At 46.3% G+C, this 13,947-nt stretch overlaps 1 protein-coding gene across 1 annotated transcript in view; it reads right to left on the reverse strand.

Annotated features, from left to right (window-relative positions):
* CCDC102A (coiled-coil domain containing 102A) overlaps positions 1-13,947 on the reverse strand; it is a 148,126-nt gene that overhangs the window by 81,451 nt on the left and 52,728 nt on the right. Inside the window, exon 4 of the mRNA XM_078671246.1 lies at positions 5,457-5,573. Coding sequence (XP_078527372.1) covers positions 5,457-5,573 — 117 coding nt within the window. The remainder of the gene's footprint in view (positions 1-5,456; positions 5,574-13,947) is intronic.

The raw sequence follows: 13,947 nt of genomic DNA on the forward strand, positions 1-13,947 counted from the left end.
AGTTGGCTGTCGAGGATGATGCTGAGGTTGCATGCATGGTCTGTCAGAGTGGGTGTTGGTCCAAGTTCTGCTAGGCACCAGCTATGGACCTATGCGAAGGTATTTTTCCGGAAGGTCAGTACTTCTGTTTTGTCAGACTTTAGTTTTAGGCAGCTGTCTCCCATCCATTTAGCTAGGTCGGTCATGGCATTGCAGAAGTTGGTCTTGGCATTGTGGGGGTCGTCAGTAAGCGAGAGGATCAGTTATGTGTCATCAGCGTAGATTATGTTGAGTCCGTGGCTCTAACTATGTCTGTAAGGGGGGTCATGTAGATGTTGAACAGAGTGGGGATGAGGGATGACCCTTGGTGTACGTCGCATGTGATGTCCTTGGGTACGGAGGTGAGGTGAGGCAGCCGGATGCTCTGTGTGCATCCTGAGAGGAAAGAGGCAATCCACTTGAGGGCGTTTCACTGTGTGGCGATGTTGTGGAATTTGTCGAGAAGGGTGTGGTGGGAGACTGTATAGAACGCAGCAGAGAGGTCGAAGAAGATCAGGGCTACAGTTTCTCTGTGGTCGCAGAGGGTCCCGATTAGGCCTGGGCAGAGCTTGTGGAGTTTCACTCTGCGGAATTCCGTGGAGTCATCGAAAAACTCAGTTGAATTCCACAGAGTTCCGCAGGTAAGCAGAGGTCCCCATATCAAGGACATGTAGGACCCCTCTGTCGTTTTGTGAAAAAGGGGGAACAATCAGGCATCTTTCTAAACACTTTGCGTGCTGTGAATGCATTGCAAACACTGCAGGCACACAGCTCAATACAGATTTGTTAGAACAAAGGTTGTATAATCAGGAATGCACAATAACTACACACGGTTCACATTCCACCCATCAATTTTTTGGCTGTTTTCATGAGTCGCAGTAAGTGATTTGGGAAATAGCTGATCCCCAAATGTGGAAAGCAATGACTAAATGCGGATGCAAAACACCTTCATGCCCACTGTGCGACATAAATAACTTTAAATCAAAGCTCCCATTTGCTAGCAACTGCTGCCTCTTTCCTGCTAAGGTTTTAAGAGAGCTGAGTCGATGTACCCGGGATCATATAATTCGGTCAAAGTTGAGCCGCAATTATAAATCAGTCAAGCCACATTCCACAGTCTGCAAATTGTCCACAAAACCACATCTTCGCAGTATTATGCTACCATCCACTTCTTTATGTGGCTTGGCCTCCAAACCCCCCTCTTCCACCTCTTTTTTTGTGATCCCATTCCTTAACCTGTGCATGTCTTAACTTCCCTGCGGGAAGTGCTTGTTGCTGGGGGGCAGGTAAAGTGAAAGGCAGATGCTCAGACTAAGGATTCCTGTCAGCTAGGCCATGATGTTGCCCGGATTTCCTGTTGGATGGCTCAGGGGTCTAAGAGGCACGAGTGGGCTCAGGAATCGGGGAATGGTCCCACACACTGCCCTATGCTGCACTCTCCAAACATGGGAACCGAGACGAGCCAGTTTCAAGCTCCTCGCAATGTGAATTGATTCCACGAGTGCTGATTCAATGAGGCCATGCCGGGTAGGGAGGAGGATGTGGGCCTCCATGCCAGGGGCATATGGTGCCCACCTCTTTGTGCACACCCTGTAAGCAGGGCAGAGCCCCTTGTGTGTCTCCTCTCACCCCTGTGAGGTTGCCTCACCCATATCTTTCACAACTGAAGAAAAGTACAGGCCTGTGAAGGAGGTGCTCCCCCCGGTGCAGTCACAATGGAAAATTCCACAATTTATTCAGAGGAAGACTGGCAGATTTTTGGGTCATCAAGGCCTCCATGCATGCATTGAAAAACCGTGAGTTTCGGACAGGATGCAGAAAGTAGGCATATGCTCTTGCACCTCAACTATAAGCGATTTAAAAGAGCTTTTTTCGGTAGGAGTGAGGTAGGGATATTGCATCGCACACAATCTTCTAAGACTAGTCCACGCATTCTTATAGGATTTACCCAATTGAAGTTCTTTGGCTTAAAATACATAGGGGTGAGCGTGTGCGGTAAACTCTGCTCAGCTAGCAGTCGGCTGAGTTTATTTTGCCGAACTCCATGCTCCGAGTGTCAAAAACTCCATGAACTCTGCCATTGTAGTGGAATTCACCACCCACCCCTAGTCTTGATGTCAATCTATGGCAGCAATCAGTGCAGTCTCGTGCTGTAATTGGCACAAAATCGCGATTGTAAGGCATTGAGAAGAGGTATTCGGTAAGCTGTTGGTTGATGGCTTTCTTACGTACTTCGACTGGGTAGGGGAGCAGGGAGATCGGTCTGTCATTTCTGAAAGTCCTGGGGTCGGCAGCTGGCTTCTTTAGGAGGGATCTTACCTCTGCGTGTTTCCAACCCTCTGGGAAAGTTGCCTTGGAGATGCAGGTGTTGAGAATGCTGGTGAGTTCTGTGCTGATATTGGTTGGTTCTGAGGTTGAAGAGATGGAGGGGCAGGAGTCGGTCGGTGACCCGGAGTGGATGGAGGACATGATGACTGAGGGGGTCTGAGTGGTGACTGGAGGCCAGGTGGTTATTGTGCGGCTGGTGTTCAATGGTTGAGAGAGGTAGTCGGGACGGAGAGTGATGGGTCAGAGGTCGAATTTGTTGCGAATGGTGGTGATCTTGCTGTGGAAGTAGTCTGAGAGGATGTTGTAGAGTTCTTGGGAGGGGTGAATGGTGATTTCTGTGGCTGTCGGTTCGGAGAGTTCCCTGATGATTTTGAAGAGTTCTTTTGTGTGGTTGGCAGCGGTGTCGATGCAGGTTGGGATTGCTGCTCTCTTGGCTTCCTTGATGTGGTGGTTGTGGTTGCTAAGGGCTGTTTTGTGAGCGGCTTTGTGAGAGGGGTCCTTAGTCATACACCAGCCTTCTCGAGTCGTTAGCAGTTGCATTTGGTAGTTCTGAGCTCTGGAGTGTACCATCTGGCTTGTTTGGAGGTGTTGTTGGCTTTTGCTGGTTTCAGAGGGGAGACTGTCGGTGCTTTTGGTGATCCAGGCGGTGAAGTTCAGGACGCCTGGTCGAGGTCTGCCGTGGGCTCAGGTTGTGTGGTGCCAAAGGTCTGCGACCATTGGGTCTCGGTTACCTTGCCCAGCTTTGGTGGATGGTGCTGTGGTGCTTGGAGATGGTGTGCTGAGCATCGGAGATGGTAAAGTGGCCATAGCATGGTTGTCCAGGTGAGTTCTGTGACGTGAGTGAATTTGATTCTATTGCTGGAGGTGAAAATGGCATCAACTATGCGTCCAGCTTTGTGCATGGGTTCGGTGACCAGTTGTGTGAGGCTGTTGTTGTTGAGGTTCTACAGAAGGAAAGGGGAGTTGGTGTTGTTGGGGTCACTGAAGTGGAAATTGCGTTCGCTGAGTAGGGCGCAGTGGAGAAAGTTGATGGCAAGGGGGATGATGAGACTGGAGCTAATGTCACATAAGGTCGGTTGGGGCCCCAGGGGGATTCTGTAAGCGAGGGTGTTTCACATCGTGGTCTTAGTATCAGTCTGTAGTTGGAAGTTGAGGTGTTCCATGAAAGGCGTTGGGTCGTTGTTGGTGATGGTGCATCAGATGGTTTCCTTGATGATGATGGTGATGCCCCCGCCATGCTTGTTGGTGCAGTCTCTGTGTATCATCTTGTAGCTGTTCTGGGTGACAGTGGCGATGTAGGGGTTCGAGGAGAGGTGGCAACGTCCGGGGAGAAGGTGGTGATGGTATCCCAGATTTAAGTGGCATGTTTTCAGAGGGAGCGGGTGTTTAGCAGGATGCATTGGAGCAGGGCTAGGTTGTTTGCAGTCTTCTGTGCGGGAGTGGCGCTGGTGTCAGTGTGGGCAGATGGTCTCAAGTCGCAAGAGAAGTGGCAGCGGCGGCAGGTGAAGGATCCTTTGGTAGATCGTGGGGAGGACATGAAGCAGCTGTTGTTGCAGTGTCCAGTGTCCAGGGTCAGGAGCTCCCTGGTGGTGTATTGGCTGAAGTACCAGGGGTCCGGACGCTAGGCACAGTCCAGGTGCGGACAGGCGCAGACGGGCTTCCCTTTGGCTTACCTCCTCCTTAAAAGTCCTGGGAGATGGGAGAGACCAGCAGGAAGGTGGGAACGGCAACGGTGGGAAAAAAGTGGCATTGCAAGACGCGAAGAGAATGCAAGCATGTGCTAGAAACCTGACAACAGGAGGCAGGCCAGCAAATAGGCGGCATGGGAGCTGTGACTGACCCAAGATCTCAGGCAGCGCTAACCGAGGCAGAGTTGCGCCTTCTTAAAAGTCCTGGGAGATGGGAGGGGCAGGCAGGGAGGTGGGAGCAGCAACGTCAGGAAAAAAGTAGAGAATGCGGACAGTCGCTAGACAACGTTACAACAGGAGGCGGTCCAGCAGAAAAATGGCAGGGGAGCTGTGACCGGCCCAGTAACTGACCTGTAGCTTAAAGGGCAAGCAGGAAGATCACAAGAGTACCAACAATTGTCTGAACTAAATCAACTTGTGGCTGAGGGAGAACAGTCTTTCATAAACAGGCAAGACTGAAATCGCTTTCATATCACAATTTACACCCTTCTAGTGGCTGGAGGAACTCAGAACTATTCCAATCACAACTGAAGTTGTGAAAAATATAGGAGTGTGGTTATACACTTAAGTATCCTTCGGCCATCAAATGTGAGTGATGGGTAAATATACGCTCAGCTACTTTCTGCTCTACGTTGGATCACCAAAAGAAACAGACTGTCAAGATTCTGCAAACTCAGGCACCAGACTATGTCTCAATCAAAAATAATCATCTCACATCATCTTGTCACTTGAGATTCTTCACTCGCTACCAGCAGCATGAAGAACGATGTTCAAACTGCTCTACAAAGCACAGAGGCACGCCCGAAGTACTTAAAGGTTTTTTACCCCAAACCACAGACAAGTCGAGCCTTGAAATCCAGCAAAACACACTGGATGTCACAGACAAGGTTAAACTGCAAATCTCACAGGGAGAGATTGATCGAAGGGCTGGGCACCCAGCTCTGGATTGAACCACACCTATGACTTTAGCAATCAACAAAGCATGACAACATTTTTTTTTTTAAACTGGAAACAAGCATTTTGAAAGAGCCTTTCAAGTTACATCATAGGACTAACCCCAACCTGCTCTTCAAAGGACCAGGCTCAAAGGAATGTAGTTAGAGCACCATCGACTGAGGGACCCGAAGGACTATGTAAGGTCCTGACTTCGAAGATATGACTTTGTCAGTCATGAAGGAATCTGATTTACTAAAGGAACCTGTCGGCTTCTATGTCATGAGTGCTGTGGAGTGGCTCCATGTCATAACCTAGCGCTTTACAAAACAATCAAATACATAAAATCTCATAATCTCATATCAAGCTGTATCCAAGTAGCATCTCAAAATTTGCCTCATCTACGTAACACAACTTATGCAACAAATTAGATCAAGCTATATTTTAACTCACTCCCAGCCTACCTTAGACCAACCCCCAGCTCCTCACCTCACCCCGTAGGTCTGCCAGCTTTTTGTCCATGTTCGAGCGTGCCCCCAGCTCATCTTCCAGGTCTTCTGAGATCCGGCCTAACTCATCCTGGTGGAGCTCCTTCAGTATATTCAACTGCAAACAGAAAAAAACTAAGAGGCATAAACAGAGGAAAGAGACAAAAAAAACAGACATCAAGAGGGATGGACATACAAACAGCGGCAGGAGAAAAAACACAAACAACAGTCTCAGTGGCATACGTAGAACGATGTTATTAGGCAGAGAGAGAGAGAAATTGTACAAGACTGAGAAAATCATAGGAGGGAGAAAAAACACCACAAGCTGTGGCAGTGCAACTGAATTAGTTTCTTCTTTTTTAACACAAAAGAGTTAAGTTTAAAATTGTCTTTACAAGTAAGCATGTCAGAGATTGTTATTTCAGGAATGGGCACAGATAGTGGTATTTATATGAACTGGTGGCACAATTGTGTTCTTTTTATATCAGTGGTCTAAATTTTAAGAGTCTTCTCCATACAGTGTCTGTCTGTGTTCCTGTAGAAGCAAAAAATCCTCCAATATATTAATGATTAAATATTTCAATCATTTAAGTGTGCGTGCTTTGGTTCCTTAATTTCGAGATTATAAAAACGAAAGCTTGCCAGGTGCTATCTTAGTTTGGCTTGTTAGTATTTCTAAGAGGGTGAGTACGCCAAATGCAAACATTTTGAATTCACCAACGCTGAAGAAACATTATTACTTTTCGGTAAATTTTTGTTTCCCAGCATGAGCCCTTCTCCGGATGTTAAAGCTTTTAAGATAATGTACCAAGGAGTGACAGCAAATTGTAGAAAGTATGCACCAAAGGAATGAACCTTCATCCAATAGGGTTACTGGGGAAAGATCTACAAACTTCCACATTGGTTCTATGATGTAAATTTAAACTGCCACACATGTAGCTGATGTCCAAGTGGCAGTTCATTCAATTTCACTAAAGGAGGAAGCATGAGCCACACAGTAGCTACCTAATATCATGAAGAATTCTGGAGGAGGCAAGAGTTCTTAGTACTGAGTGAGCAAACACTTCACAAACAAAATGTGCAAACACTTCAAAAAAAATGTGTAAACCACAATTACTGAACACAAATCAAACATGCTATGCACAAAAGAAAGTCTGCTTGCTGATAACTACCGAACTCCTACATAAAAAGTGATGCAGCTCATCAAGTCCTGGATAGGTTCACTTACTCTTCAACGGCAACGCACTATCCACATTCAGTGACACTTTCTAAAAAGAGATGTAAAAAACATATTGCGAATAGACGTGGAAGAGGAGGTCTTGAATTTAAGTGGGGAACATTAAGACAAAAAGACATAGGCCTCTGACTTATGGGAGGTTCCTTTTAATATCTCTTAGGAAATCATTACTGGTTTCTTTTAATTAACAAATCCAGAGACAATCATCTGTGAGGCCATGAAATTTCAGATAAATATGACGCTTAGTAGTAATGAACATGAGTTTGCTAAATGAAGAGCTAGAAAGGCCTGGACTTAAAATCATTAGTAAAAGGGTTGTGACACTTGGAGAAACAACAAATTTCCATGCCAATCTAATGATTTTCTTGGAAGAAAATGCAGGAATACAGACACGGGATTGGTACATACATAAAAGAAACCCTTCCCATACGAAAATTAAATGAATAGTAAAAACAATGGATTGAAAAACCTAATGGACAGAAGGTTAAAACAAAGACAGGTTGGGCCACAATGGTATGTTTACTATGTCTACCACTATCCTGTTGAGAAGCCTTAGAGAGCTGGAGGCGGAATAAACAAGTATTTAAAAAACTGTATTTGACAAAACAAAGTGGAGGAAGCTTGGGGAGTTGGCGAAGCAAAAAATAGTGTGGGCCGTAGCCACCCTGAGAGGAGAGGGAATAGGGGTTACAAGAATCGTGGTAGCGCAGGGGCAAAAAAAAAAAAAGAACGATATGTGTAAAGGCACAAATGGGAGAGGCAGAAAGGAACGCCCTGCAGTAAAACAGATAGAAAGAATCTCAAGAAAGAAGACGAAAAACAGAGAAGCCGATAATACAGCCAAAAGGTGCTAAAAAAAAAAATCAGAGAAAGCCAACCTAGTGGCACACAAATCAATTTTATCACTTTCACCATGGGTGGTTTATTGGCCTTGTGAATGGTATTCAAGTTGGCAATTTCAAAGAAACAAGGTTGAAGAAAAGGGCACACCAGACACGGTACCACCAGGTTGTTTTTTCACTCAAATTCACATTGATCCATCATCGAGACCCCGGCAGCACCTGTGGAGTGCACCCACCCACTGAAACTGGAGCAGAGGTCTGGTCTTGGAGAGATCTCTTGAAGACAGCAAACAGAAGCCTTTACTTGAGAATCGTGTACTCTTTACTTCTCAGGCTCCATCCCTGCGGGAAGCGAAAGTGTTGACACAGAGAAGGCTCATACCAGCAACTCAAAATGATGTAGCGGAAAATCCAAGGCTACCTTATAAAAAATTTAAAAAAAAGAACCTTCCTGAAAATAGAGTCAAAGGCGGTGGCAGAAGAGCCTGCAGCAGACGACGATAGGGAGGACTGAGCAAAGGTACAGAGATGGGTCGGCTGGAGCTGATGGCTCATTAATTGGAATATCTAGTTCAAGACTTGGAATTTGAGAATCGGAGATGCATGAGGCTGAGTTATTGCGTTTTGTCCTCAGTAACATAGCGCTTAACAATGACTGAATGCTGATATGGCCACATGGACAAGAATTTGAATGGCAACAATCCTGCTGAATATGTCCAATGTAAACATTTTAATTCAGAGTCTTTTGAGCACTAGACTTCTTAGATAGAGAGTAGAGGAACCCAGTAACTGATCAGGACACCCAGGCAGCTAGACTTTCCACTCTGTCGCCAACGGCCAAGGAAGCCAAGAGCCCGCTCTTGGTGGAAGTCACCAGCCCCTATTTATTAGAAGTGGTCTCCAAAGCAGCAGGGGGGCTAAGAAATCAGAGCAAGCCGGTATACAAATATTTTTGTTCTGGAGGCTACTGAGGAAGGGGCTAGAATTAAATACAAAAAGGAGCTAAATGCCTGTGCATTGAGGCCTCGTTACAGCATCCAAGAATCCAGTTGAAGATAGCCGGAAAGGAGCAGGCTTTGATGCATCTGGATGCCACCAGGGGACTTTCTTGAGGTGCAGTGGAAATAGGTGGCAGGAACTGGCGAGATGAAATTGGCATAGCTTTGCCCTATCCATGATCCCACTTATGATGGGAAGTTCATTGCTCTGCTTGGTAACTCCTGCTGCCTTTAATAAAAGTGGTGCAGCTGCATGCTGTGTATGAGATGTGCGCTATAACATGGAGATATTTCATATTTTTAGGTTTCGCCCTGGCCGTAACACTGCGAAGCAGTGCTCCGCCCAGGGCGAAATCTTATGATCCTACAGAATGGGCTTTGTCCTGCCTCTGTCTTCCATTGGCTAGCTCCATAAATGGAGGCTAGCCATTGGAAGACATCGTTGTCAATCACTTTTGCCCGGTCAGAACGCGATTCGGGGGCGTTTCTGACTCTTTTTTTTAAGTCCCGCCCTCTCCTCTTCCCATTGGCTGGAATTTTACCTTCCAGCCAATGGGAAGGGGAGAGCACGCAAACACGCCCCTGAATCCCGAAACGACCTGTTGCTCTGTTCCAGACTTGTTTTCCCTCCTTTGGATGACTAGATAAGAAAAAAACAATGTTCTCTCTCGTTGCACTTCATGAACCTATTTCAAAGTTGAAACGTTAATTTAAAACAAAGCTCCTTGAGGAAGTGCCTCTTCTAATTAAACGTAACATTCGTGTGCCCAAATTAAGTTAAAATGCCGATCCTTAAACTACAGGTATTTGCAGTTATAATATCAAAAGCTGAATATTGGAATTATTCTTTCCTATGTTACAGTTACTTTAGTTTCTTTCTGCCATTGAAGTGCATCGGGCCACTCTTCCGGGCTGGTGACGTCACTACCGTGTCATTGGCAGCTGCTCCCTATACTGGTGACGATAGGCCGCTCCCGTGAACCGCCTGCTCCAATGGGTAGGAAGGTAGAGTGACCCGGGCAAGTGACGTGTTTCCGGCTGACATTTTACTTCGGGCCGTAGTCTTTGCTCATTAATGAAAAGAGAATGGATCAAGGACTGTTGGGGCCGCACCGGATCTGAAGGTAAAGGAGGAGTCCCGAATTGGAGGACAGGTGAGGGGTGGAGACCCGGTTGAAAAGCTTTCGAGTGGAGGGGCTGCCGGGAGTAATTATTCACTCTGTTTCGGAGAGTCCAGCGATCATTGGGAAGTTTGGACAGAGCGAGCGCCTTTGAGTGCACAGAGGCTAGGTCTCCTTTTTTTATTTTTGGTATTTCTGGCCGAAACCCCCCATCAGGTCCTCGACAGGACCACGTGTGATCCTGGGCAGAATTACCCATAACTCATCCCAGCTCCTCGGGCACACCAGGTGTGATCCTGGTCAGCATAGTGCCGCCCCCCACTGGGTCTCTTTGACGTGTGGTGTTGCCCCTACCCCCCTCCACCCCCCCACCCCCTGGCCGTCCCCCTCCCGCTCTGCTCCCTGAGCTGGGAAGCTGCTGCCCTCCGCCCTCCTCCCTCCGGCACAGGAACAGGACCCCTCCGCCGCCACGCTCTCTTTGAACCGTTTGGTGTGTGTTTCCAGCATTTATCATTTCACCCTGGATAGCCACCATGGCCGGGCACGAACAGGACTGGTTCCAGCTGGAGGAGCTGATTGGACAGATAAGCGACATCCAAGTCCAGAATCTGCAAGGTAAAGGGAAAATAAACCATGTTTTCTCCAGAGCCTGTTTCTCATTCCTCATCTTCTGTGCTGATATGTGGGTTGCGCTACCCCTTACACTTGCTTTTAGTTGTTTAAACATCAATGTGTTTCTCTTTTGTGTTCCTGCTTCCAGGCCTATTTCGTTCATGGAGTAATCTCCGAGAACTCATAAATATTTCAAGATGGAAATGTAGTTTCATGAACCTCTACTGGAAAGGCTACCTGGGAAATACTGCAGGCAAAGCCTTTCCCTTTCAGTTAAGAGCTGTCAGCCTTTTGTGTGCCCTGCTTCTTGAAAGGATTTAAATCTGTAATGCACTTATGAAGGCGTCACGCGGTATGCTAGCTTGCTCCGAAATTTCTGGGAAGCGGTTGTAGGAAATCTAGACTGTAGCTAAACCCATCACGTGCCATAGTTGTCTCGATGCCATGTGTGGGGCGAGAGAGCGAGGGCACGGGTTTTTGTGTGAAATGCATCTGTTTTGCTAACAGAGAACCCCTCCGTGGCATCTTTCTGGAAGGGGGGGGGGGGGTGGAGAGGAGTTGGTGTTGTTTACTCATTATTGCACAGGCACTATGTATTGTACACTCTAGGGGCCATGAAAAGTGCAGAGCGTGGCTGCAGGCTGATACCAACTAATGCCCAACATAGATTGTGCTGGCAGTGCAACAGCTGATATTATGCCCTTGTTTTCTCTGCGTGTTTACACCATCTCACGCCCACTGCCGATAATGTAAACAGTGTGTGATGTGCAAAGTTGCGCAAGCAAGTTCAATTTTAGAACATAGGGTGCTTTAACTTACAGAGCTTTCATTTGTTGCAGTTTTATATAGCGCGAACTCCACCCGAAAGTATCGGAGCGCTTTACACGAGCACCAGTTACATTACATAAGGACACGTTCCTTTTTAGTAGGGACGGGGAGATTAAGTGATTTGCCCAGAACACAGGATGTTGAGCGGACGCCGAGACTCGAGCCTGGTGGTAGAGGTGTGGCGCAGTGGCCAGGGTGCCTGACTCCGGACCATGGGGTTCAGGGTCCGCTACCCACGACAGGTTAGCCCAGTGAGACTCTGGGCAATAGCTCGCTCAATCTTCCCGTGGGCCCCCAGCGCCAGGGCACCTCTCCGGAGGTAGCTGTGCGCTTTACAAATGCTGGTATTTCATTTCCCCAGTTCAAAAGGCGGCAGCTCTGGCCCTTACGCCACCTCAGTGCTACCAGGAGCAGCTCCTCTACTGTGGGGAAAGCCAGCGGGCTGTTATTAAGTCTGTTAGAAGCTCCGTCTGGGAGAGAGTGTGAGAGCCACGGAAGGAGGCTGAGGTGGGTCCGTGATCCTATGAGAGAGAGCGACAAAAGTGGCTGAGGTGGATTTAAGTGGTACCCGTGAATAGAGCTAGAGACCTCACTGCTAAAGTCCCGGCGCATTCACATAAAAGAAAACACCACTGTAAGAGGTGTCCTCAGCAGGGAAGCCTACCACTGAATGGGCATACCCTGTCCCTATACAAGCTGCAGGCACTGCGGGAAGCGCTTTAATTTCCGAAACACCCAGGTCAGCACATTCTTATGTGGTGCGAGTCTGGCTTCCAAAATTCCCTCCAGCGCCTAGAGGCGGCCCGGCTAACAACACTCGCTATATTCCTGCTATCTCATATCTTTTATTATGGGTTCTATGCGAATGCCTGGAGATACCGTACCATTTACTTAAGCAGCGTGTCGCTTTCTGATGTTATGCTACCTGTAATACCATGAGTGGCCTCTTATAGCAACTTATTACAGCTGAACTCTGAGTCACAAATAAATGCCGGCCTCCGTAGCTGGCACAGGCTGCTAAAAGTGGACCCCTGGGAACAATAAGGCATGTAGATCACACATATAAAAGAAAGAGGAGAAGGAAACAGAGAGATAGTTAAATGTCTAGACATATAGGCATCAGGACATCAATTGAAGTCAAATATATCAAATGTATTACCCAGTCAGTAACATGTTACTAACATAACATAATAACAGTTATACCCTGCAAAACCAGATTTGACCTATCTTGTCAGAAATTGGCGAAAGATTAAGCGATTGACATTGTAAATGACAATGCCATTTATTTATCTGTTTTCAAAACCAACACATAAATAAACAATTTGTCATTTACAATGCCAATAGCTCTAACTTTGTCAAAGGCGAAACCGTTGCATTGTAAATGCTTGTTTTACTATAGTCTTGAAAATAACGGAACCACGGTGTTCTACCTTTCTCTCCTCCCCTTCACTTATACTTAGATTTAATCCTCTGGGCCCCAGAGGATATCCTTTAGCTGGATGTCATCTTGAAAAGTTGTATTTTAAAATAGCATAGCTTTTGAATATCCATATGCATTAGAATGGCACTATACATGACATGACTAGGTTTTTCTTCCAAAGTTGTTGCTGTTTCCCGTGTCTTGATGAATTTCAATATAAATATTTAACTCTAATATAATAAATCTACACAATATGAACGACAGTGGAGCGGCTCAACTCTAAGACCTCAGGGGCTCCAGATTATGTCATGTTAGCCTGGCTCTTGTAAACCCCGCTATATGGATCCCATAGGGATCTTTCAATCGCGAAGCACAGCAACAGGGCTCATAGTGTTTCACTCCTCAACAACATTTAGTAAAAGGCGTCTTAAAGAAAGTACTCCGAAACAACGTGTAAAGAGGTGTGGAATGAGGAACCCAACAGTCCATTTTGGGACAAGAGTGAACCTAGAAAGATGGGGCAGGTCTCAGCACTAAATATACCTGCTCCAAGCTAATAAGAGGAGAGCCAAGCAGTGCTTAGTTTGCAAAACAATACTATTAACACCAATAATAATAATGATAATAATAAGTGCAGAGGCCTAAAGTGCTTCTTAAGTGCTGCTACCTGAGCTGATGAATTTCCGGGTTCTTGAAAACGACGGCTGCCTAAGTCTTGATTCTACCTCACACCTCTTTCTTCCTCCATCCTAGACTTCCTGTCTCTTTACCTCCCCCTCTTGCAGGTTCTTTTACATCTGTCCAAAAATGAGCGTCAGTGGCCACCAACTGCAACCGCGGGCAAAAATTAACACTAGAGTCATGCCCGATCTGGAAGTAATAAAGCTCTGCGGTTACCCACAGCTTCCTAAAAAGGCAGTTCCCAAGGGTCTGTCAGGCTGGAGCAGGAATTCAAGTCTAGAAAATGTATATTCTGCAAAACGATAATGGAACTGTTCATTTGCTCAACAGTGGAACATATGATGTTGGGGTGCAGCAACAAGGTAGCACGACTATGCTGGATCTACACCAGGACAATGCCCACCTCCACGTATATACACCTCTCTGGAGAGACAACAATATCAATTTCCCTCTGTGGTACTGAAAGTAGTATATGGCTATTGTATTCTTCCAGAGCATATGACATGTGTTGAGTAGAAGCAGCAGTTTACGCAAGTACAGAAAAAATAGGGGAACCATGACTCTGAGTGCCGTGGGGATAAAGTGTGGGGGTGGGGCAAAAAAGATGCCTAAAAAGAACAAAATATTCAGCAACAATTTTATTGTTTTTTCATCTCCATGTAATTGCATATAAAATAATGCATAAATACCTTGAATGAAAAATAGATCCAAGTCGAACTAATTGGTGGGAAAAGCACTATTTTACCTTATGAA

This window comes from Lissotriton helveticus, chromosome 12 (genome assembly GCF_964261635.1).
Source record: "Lissotriton helveticus chromosome 12, aLisHel1.1, whole genome shotgun sequence".
NCBI classification, from domain to species: domain Eukaryota; kingdom Metazoa; phylum Chordata; class Amphibia; order Caudata; family Salamandridae; genus Lissotriton; species Lissotriton helveticus.